This window comes from Heterocephalus glaber, unplaced genomic scaffold (assembly GCF_053883595.1).
Source record: "Heterocephalus glaber isolate CG9 unplaced genomic scaffold, H.glaber_assembly_v1.0 deba00000621, whole genome shotgun sequence".
NCBI classification, from domain to species: Eukaryota; Metazoa; Chordata; class Mammalia; order Rodentia; family Bathyergidae; genus Heterocephalus; species Heterocephalus glaber.
Window position 1 is genome coordinate 27,486,815 of NW_028258153.1, and position 8,719 is coordinate 27,495,533.

Consider the following 8,719-nt stretch of genomic DNA (forward strand, 5'->3'; position numbering starts at 1 on the left):
AAAGATGTATTGTACTACACGTAATATAAAACCAATCTATTATAAACCCTACTACTGAACGCAGGGGCTGACATGGCTTTCTTACTATGAAAATACAGAGAGATGATGCTTCATGTTCTCTCTGCCAGCCTCAGTGAGCTAGATCGCTGCAAGGCAAGTGACCCGGTTAGAAGAGCTTTTCAAGAGATTTCATTGGGGTGGGGATTTAGCTCAGTGGTACCTCGCCTGCCTGGCAAGCACACAGTCCTGAGTTCGATCCCCGGTACCAAAAAAAAAAGATTCTTCATTCATACTGCCACGCTTGTATCAGAGAAGTTATACTGATGGAAGAAATACTTGTCCTCGCTCAGTCTCAGTGCTGAGTTGAGTTGGACCTTGCAACACAAGACAGGTAAACGAGACAAAAGCCGAACGCACTGATTGACACACCCAGAAACCGAAATGAGAAGCATCTCAGAGGCGTGGCTTAGCACTCAACGGGGAACCCAGAGGTTTGGACAAGCACCGGCAAAGGAAAGCAGCTTTAGGCTTACAGAGGTGAGAAAGTAATACAGGGGAGAAAATGAGTGGAGCAGGGTTAGTTTGCAGACTCCTCTGCAGCCTTCACTAGACAAAGAGCCCAGAGTTTTCTCCAGCAAAGCAGAGCTTGGATCCTGTCTTAGGCAGAAAAGCAAGAGGAGACAGTTTTTCTTCCTCTTGCTGTTTAATTGCTGTTAGTACAAAAATAATTTTATTTCAAAAAGCCATGTTTGGGGGAGGCATATTTCTGGTCTCCTGCAGTACCAGCAGTACGAGGTGTCTATCTGTAAAGCACAAACACATCCACGCCAACAGTGGAAGACTGTTTAAGAAAAATGCCTTATGGGTTTGAAGTTTAATATTAATTTCATATGGAAAAATATCTTGCTATGTGATTTTGCTTTTGTTAACTCCTGTGATTATGTTTTCAAGGTTTCTTGATCAGTTGTATTTCTTCTTCTATAAAATGCCTTTTTATGCTTTTTTCCTTTCTGAGATACTTCTAATTTCATGTTAACTTATAAGACTGATATTTTAGCTGGGTGTGGTGGCACACACCTGTAAGCCCAGCACTCAGGAGGCTGAGGCAAGAGGGTCACTGTGAGCTTGAGGGCAGCCTGGGCTACACAGTGAGTTTGAGGCCAGCCTGTGCTACATAGTGAGACCCTGTCTCAAAAAAACAAAAACAAACAAAGGACTATGATATTTTATAGACCTTAATATATATAGCTAAATCTGTTTATGTTTTCCCTGTGCTTTCTTTGTGTTTGAAGAACTCTTCTTCATCAGAAATTAAACAAGAGGCCTGGGGATTTAGCTCAGAGGTTCTGCTGCCTGCCCCACAAGCACAAGGACCCGAGTTTGATCCCCCATACCAAAAAAAGAGAAATTAAACAAGAGACCAGACCTGGGTTTGGAATCAGAAGACTTTCAATCTTCAGCCAGCCGCACAGCTTAACCAGTGTGAGCTGCTTTGCCAATCCACACATGCTGAGCCCTTTTAACTACTCACACACCTCAAGGGCGTAAGGAGACAGAAGGGGGCCAGGTGTGGAGACAGAAACCTTGGGGAAAAGATGAGAAACCAGGGCAAGCCTGGAATTCAGGAGCCTCCTATCAGAGAAGGGAACTTCCGCATCTTCTACGGTGGGTGTTGCTAGGGAGTGTCCAGGAAGAGGCCGACAGGAGATGGGGATGGCCACAAAAGAACACATCAAAGAAAGCCCCCAATCTCACGTCCTGCCTACCTTCCAGCGACCGTATCTGTCAGCCAAGAGCCCAAAGAGGACGCTGGATACCATGTAACCGAAAAACACCATCTGCAGGAAGGGGAGACAAGTGACGCTCTCAGCAGGGTTATCTAGGATGGTCCCTGACCTCGTGCATCAGTCTTACTTAAAGCGACTAATGCAGGAGATGGGTGAGCTAAATCACAGGTTCCCTACACCCCTCCCAGGACTCCAGTTCACCCAGGGCTCCAAGATGGAGGATTCTGCATCTTGTAGCCAATCCCACACCTTCAGGACACTGTCCCCTGAGGAAACTGGGCTACAGGCAGGTGACTGAGCTCCCTCTGACCCCTTGGGCAGATCCAGGCTATGACTGTGAATTTTCACTGTAATTACAGACATCTCCATGCATTCCTGCTGTGCTCTATTCCAATGCAAGGGAGGCCAGAAGAAGCAGTCTCCTTTTATGCTCATGCGTGTAAACAAACCACGCAAACATCCAAACCAAATCATCTATTTAAAAAAAAAAAACAAAAAACACTTCTGCTCACAGGATGTGGTGGCACACACCAGTAATCCCAGCACTCTGGGAGGCTGAGGCAGGAGGATGGCAAATTCAGCTTGGGCAATTTAGCAAGTAAACAAGACCCGACTAGAAATACTATAAAATGGAAAAAGAGCTCGAGACGTAGCTTGGTACAAAAGCCTTGGGTTCAACTCCCAGTACAAATAAACTCTTCAAAATAAATATAAACCCTAAGGTGAACCGACTTCTTTTCCTTTCTTCTCACAACAGCTTGTCCACCTCTGACAAAATCCAAGATCCTCTCTACTCGGAGCTGAAGGCAGCTGTCAGCACCTTCAGGCTATGGATTTTCCACCTCCAGCACTTTACTCTCGGCCCTTTTCTTCCCCAGCTCCTTCCTCATCCACCCCAGGATAATCAAAGCACAACATAGCTTTGTTTCTAGCGCCTTTGGGGAAAGGCAGCCCGTCTCTGTCCCCCCTCCCCTCCTACCCTTCTCCATGAGACTCAGATGCATTTTGTCACAGGAAACTACAAAAAAAAAAATTCCTGTACTTGTTCTTGAATGATGGAAGCTGTGGTTTTGCCCTGTGCTGTGCTCTACAGGACAGAAATCTTGATTCAAAACCTGTGTTAGCCCACAAGGTTGTAAACCTGCAGTTCTGCTACCCGGTTTGGAAGAGAGAGTGGAGACCGAAAACCAGCAGCCTGTGCTTTCCTTCAGGTGCTTGTGTATAAAACGTGACTCTTGTGCTTCTGATTTAAGCACCACGTGGAGCTGATTCTTTGGCACTGAGTGACTCTCATTCCCAGGGTGAGCGGATGTAATTAACCCATAACACTTAGCTACTCAATGAGCAGCTGCTCGGGCCAAGGCGGAGAACGTGGAGTTGAGGTTGGGGTTCGGAAGCCTACAGATGGTGAAAATGTGGCCTCGTGGCTTCACAAGTGGCTGTCAGTGAGCCCAGGGGAAGAAACCAGAGTTAGGTGGTTTCACAGCCAGGACCAGGAATGACAAGGTAGAGCAGGACATAGTCACCTCTCCCATGAGCGTCATTACCTAAAGTCCAGGCTATGAGCCACTGGAAGAGGTAAATCAACCAACTGCTGCTACTACGGAAACTTCTCAGGCAAAATTAGGGAACAAGAAAAATGTAACCAATCAGATGTGAGCTGTAACTATGTATCATGCAGCATAATATAAAAAATTGTATCACAAAATCTAAAAACTACTATGTAATACAATGACCACGCGAATGTCACCTTAGGATCTCCAGTATTCTCAGAAACTTAAGTATGCATACTACAAACCTGGTGGGGTGCAAAGCAATTATAATTACACATACAGTAACACTAAAAGCCACCTGATGCGGTGGTTTATGCCTGTAATCTCAGCACTCTGGGAGGCTGAGGCCAAGGTATTATAAATTAGAGCCCATTATGAGTGACTTGGTGGGACCCCACCACAAAATTTAAAAAGAATTTTTTTAAAAAAAACAGGGTTATGATGTAACTCAGAGCAAAGGTCCTGGGTTCAATCTCCAATACTACAAAAAACAAAACACAAAAGGATTGACAAGCAATGCTTCGTAAACTAATTCGATGTCCTACATAGAAGAAAATGAAAAACAGCAGTGTCATTTTTGTTTGTTTTTTGGTACTGGGTATCAAACTCGGGACCATTGCGCTTGTAAGGCAGGCGTGGTGCCACTGAGCTAAATTCCCGGCCCCAGCAGTGTCATTTTGTTACAAGCCCAAGTATGACCTCTGGTTAATTTTACTATCTCTAGTGCTTTTCTAAAAGCAGTACAGTTTAAAAACAAAAGGGAACAACAACAACCAAAAAAAACAGGGAACCAGTGCCACAAAATTAATAGAAAATCAAGCTAAGGGAACACAGATTTGTTGCCACAATTGGGTGTAAAATGGGGTGGAAACGTCCCATCCTCCAAGAGGCCAGAGGAACACAGCTGGGCTCCTGTGGCACTGAAACCTGGCCTCAGGGAGGCAATCTGTCCTCTTCCCAATCCCTAGGGGTCCCAGGTGCAGCTCAGTGGTAAAACACTTCACAGTTGGTCCTCCAGGTCCTGGTTCTATCCCTAGCACCGCAGGGAGGGAAAAAGTTCTGCCTGACGCCCTTCCCCACCCCCTCGTGGCCTGCTGGAAGCCCGCTTTGATCCACGTCAGCTCCCCTTCTCCTCACCACCTTGCAGCTCCCTGACCTCCATGGTGGAGCTGATCTCTAAATAATCCTGAGCACAGTCCCAGCCCTGAGCTGTCCCATGGCTACCGCCCCACCGCAGCCACCTCAAGGATCTCCTCAATCTCAGGAAACCCATCTCGGCCTTGGAGAAGCCCTCACAGCTGGTTCCGAACATGTTCACGTCCCACGGGCCTCTCCTGAGAGTGCAGAAAAGACAGCTAAGCTCTATGATAAAAGTATACTGTCAAGGCCTAGTGCACACCTGTAATCCTAGCATTGAGGAGGCTGAGGCAGGAGGCTCACTGAGTATGAGGCCAGCCTGGGCTCTACAGTGAGACCCCATCTTAAAAAACAAAAAGTACTTTTGGATCCATTTAAGGAGAAACAATGACTATGAAGTCAATAATGCTTTTACACAATTAGTTTTTGTACAAAATGGCAATGTGGGGCCGGGGATTTAGCTCAGTGGTTTCGCCGCCTGCTGCACAAGCGCAAGGACCCAAGTTTGATCCCCAGTACCAAAAAAAACAAATAAAACAAAATGGCAATGTGAAAAGTGTTCTACACATTATTTGCATCAAATACTTTTTCCTTGGGGGGTTTATTGTGCACCGGTCCAATGCTGGGGAGCAGGGCCAGCAGGATGGGGTCTATGTGAAGACTGAGGGTGCTTCAGGGACCTGTCACTCCAGAAACTTCACCTCCTACTGCTCTCTCTCACTCTCCACACACACACAGAGCCTGCTGATAACTGACTTTTGAAAGGATGGCAGGCAGCTTAATTCCACTTGGTGTAAAACTTAGCATGCAGCTTGTAAGGCTATTTGTGATGGTGTTTGAGAGAAAACGACCAGGTAATGATGCTGTTCAGAGAGGGTGACTGGTTCACTCGCAGTGGCCCAGCGTGTGGTCATGTGGCCAGCCCGTGACCAACTCATGATGCAAGGGCTTCTTTCTCCAGTTGGATTCCTCCATCTGGGCTCTTGCTTAGGCAGGGAGAGGCCCCGAGGGTGGCCAGGCCCGCTGTGCCTGGGGTAAGCACTCCCTTGGCTCCAGCCCTGTGGGGACAGGAAGGGAAGCTGGGCCCCCAGCTTCTCACACATGGCACGGGATGCAAGTACTCACCGTGGTCACCAATGCCACCTGCCAGTTCTCCAGGTGCCACTCACAGCGGATGGCAGGGGACACCACTGCGATCAACATGATCTCCATGGCCTCGACAACCTTGAAGAAGTGAAAAGCAGGCGACGTCCTGGTGCCAACCCATTGGCACTTCTTAGGTCTGCCTGTCACCCTCCTCAGTCCCAGTCCACGGGGTGTAGGGGATGCCCACACTGTCACCCAGGATGGAGCCCACAAGGCTTCCTGTCCTAAGACCAGGAGTGGCTCTTCTGACCGCATCCAAGTAAACACTTCTGTTCTCTGCATGTAGGAGAGACAGGGGCTGGGGCTGGGCAAGAACCCTTCCCAGCAGGTGAGCTGGGAAGAACTGAAACAGGCAATGAAAGAGAGCCAAGCCAGGGCCAGGGATTTAGCTCAGTGGTTTCGCCACCTGCTGTGCAAGCGCAAGGACCCGAGTTTGACCCCTGGTACCAAAAAAATAACAGAAAGCCAAGCCAGGCCTGGTGCTGCACAACAATCATCTCAGCAGTCTGAGAGGCTTAGGCATTGTAACTTAGCAAGACCCTGGCTCAAAATTAAATAAAAAATTTAAAAGGTGAGGGATGTAGCTCAGCACGAAGGCCCTGAGTTGAAGAAAAGCAGAGCAAAGAGCCCACACCATTTCACTCCTGTGGAGACTTTCTGGAGGTGGAAGAGAGCCGAGTCAGCCCCTACCCTGCCACACCTCCTTGTCCCTTGAATATAGAACCTTAAAACTGTGGCGCTTCCGGAAACCTTGATTCATAGGCAGGGAAGCGTTCTAAGTTGTACTGTTGGTTATCATAAAAGTTGGACTAAAACACATGACATTTCTCGCCTGTCCCTTTTATTTTTTTATCTTTTTTTGAGACAGAATCTCGCTGCGTAGCTCAGGCTGGCCTTGAACTCACAGTGATCCTCCTGCCTCAGCCTCTGGAGTGCTGGGATTATAGGTGTGCACCACGCCCCGCCTCTCTCTTGTCTCCTGTGACTCCAGCGCTCCCCAGACACCTCCATGCCATGTGCCTCTTACAGGAGCTCAGAGCTCCCCTGTGTTAACTTGCTGATTTCCCTGTTAGAAATCTTTACCCCTTTCCCTCCCGAAGCCCCTGTTGTGTTGCCCCACAGTTTCCTCTCCCTTTCAAGCATTATCCCTGTGCACCTGTTTGTTTTTCCAGTTCTGGGGCTCAAACCCAGGGCCTCACATACACTAGGCAAATACTTTTCCACTGGGCTATACCCCTGGCCCTTTTTACAGTTCTGTGACACGGTATTGCTAAATTCCCTAGGCTGGCCTCAAACTTGGGATCCTCCTGCCTCAGCTTCCTGAGTGCTGGGACTACAGGCATACCCCCTCAGCTCAGCTTAGTTTGGGGTTTGTGACACATTCTCAGTCCTTCTACTAGAGGAGGAAATCAAAGGTTTGTAGTTTCACAAGCTTCACAGCTGTTATCAAAGCTGGGCAGGGGTGAACAGCATATGGGAAATGTCTTAGTCCACTGTGCTGCCTGACAAAATACTTAACATCCCATAAATTATAACGAGTAGAAAACCATTCCTGCAGTCCCAGTTACTTGAGAGGCTGAGGCAAGAGGCTCACCTCAGCCCAGGAATAAGAGACCAGCTTAGGGGGCAGCTTTGTCCCCATTTTTTAAAAAACCCCAGAAACGTACGTCTCACAGTTCTGGAGCTGGCGAGTCCTACACTGAGGCCCCAGCAGGTTTCGCTGCTTGCCAAGGGCTATATCCTCTGGGAGGGAAAGGATGCCGTGCACTTACAGCGGAGGAGCGTAGTGAGTGAACCCACACCACCTTCCCCGTGACCCAGTCACTTCCTACTCGCCCCACCTCTTCACACTAGCACATTGGCAACAGCTGCAGTTGGGAGGGACCCACTCAACCCGTGGCAGTAAACAGCAATCCTCCACCTGTGCCCTGTAAGAGTCGGGAATCCGAAATGACAGCAGGTGTCCTGGGTTACTGGGATGCAGAAATATTTGGAGAGCCAGGCATGGTGTTGAGCACCTGTAATCCCAGACTCAGGCAGCTGAGGCAGGAGGATTGCTGCAAGATCAAGGCCAGCCTGAACTACGTAACAAGACTGTCTCAAAAAAACCCCAAAAAAAACAAAATTGGGAAGCCTTGGGTCTGACCCTACACAGAACAATACCAGGGGTTCCCCCTTCCTCCCCTGCCTCAGCGTTTTAACTGTGAGCTTTGAGTTTCCAGAGTGTAGAGACACAGCATCCATGTGATCCTAACCCAGCACCTGCTCCCTTCCACACCCCAGAAGCCAGTGCCTGTGTGCTCAGCAAGGAGGCCAGCTGGGGAGACGCAGGGACCCCAAGAAGCACTCACCCCCGTGCTGCCCATGATCAGGAACAGGGCGATGTGGAAGCGCCCGAAGCCGATAGTCTCCACCGCGTCCTCCACCGTGAAGGTCTTGGGCTCTGACGAGGGAGGGCACAGGGGCGCCGCTATGTGGAAGGCGATGCGGGGACCCCAGCCCTCCCGGGCACCTGCTCGGTGTAGCAGGACCGGCGAGCCGGCCCTTACCTTTCTGCTGCTGCGGCTCCAGGCCCGCGGGGCTCAGCCTGCGCAGGCTGAGGACGGTGACCGGCTCAGTGGGCTTGGACGCCATGCGACTCCGGGGCCCCACGCTGCCAGGACAGAAGGACAGACATCGCGTGACCGAGCGCGAGCTACTGCTAAATCACTGAGCCTCACAAACCCTTCTGAGCTGGGCACTTTGCTCCAGATTTTCTCTGGAGCCAGGCTTCAGTGTTTCAGTTCTTTCCTTCCCAGACCAAGAGATGCAGGGAGGGAGGGGAAGGAAGTAAAAAGAAAATGAAGATGTGTTACGCACACGTAGCAATTCCCCAAGATGCTGCCAACACGTACTGATCAAACTAAAATTGAGCCGGGCGTGGTGGCACACACCTGTAACTCCAGCACTCAGGAGGCTGAGGCGGGAGGATCGCCATGAGTTTGAGGCCAGCCTGGGCTACATAGTGAGACCCAGTCTCAAAATAAAATAAAATTTAAATTCTTTCCCTTCTACTTACTAGGTGTAGCTTTGAGTTTGTGCTTTGTATTCCTCAGT

The 8,719-nt window shown here is 49.3% G+C and overlaps 1 protein-coding gene across 15 annotated transcripts in view; it reads right to left on the reverse strand.

The window, feature by feature from the left end:
• Positions 1-8,462, reverse strand: part of Svopl (SVOP like) — a 57,874-nt gene extending 49,412 nt beyond the window's left edge. For 2 of the 15 annotated variants that reach the window (XM_021263658.2, XM_021263659.2), the window contains exons 1-4: positions 8,173-8,460; positions 7,975-8,066; positions 5,603-5,701; positions 1,767-1,838 (exon numbers count right to left, since the gene is read on the reverse strand). In XM_021263658.2, coding sequence (XP_021119317.1) covers positions 1,767-1,838; positions 5,603-5,701; positions 7,975-8,066; positions 8,173-8,257 — 348 coding nt within the window. In that variant the 5' untranslated portion in view covers positions 8,258-8,460. Of the gene's footprint in view, positions 1-1,766; positions 1,839-5,602; positions 5,702-7,290; positions 7,496-7,974; positions 8,067-8,172 lie in introns of those variants that run through there. The other 13 variants (XM_021263665.2, XM_021263660.2, XM_021263656.2 and 10 more) reach the window with 11 other exon arrangements.
• Positions 8,463-8,719: the final 257 nt, after the last annotated feature.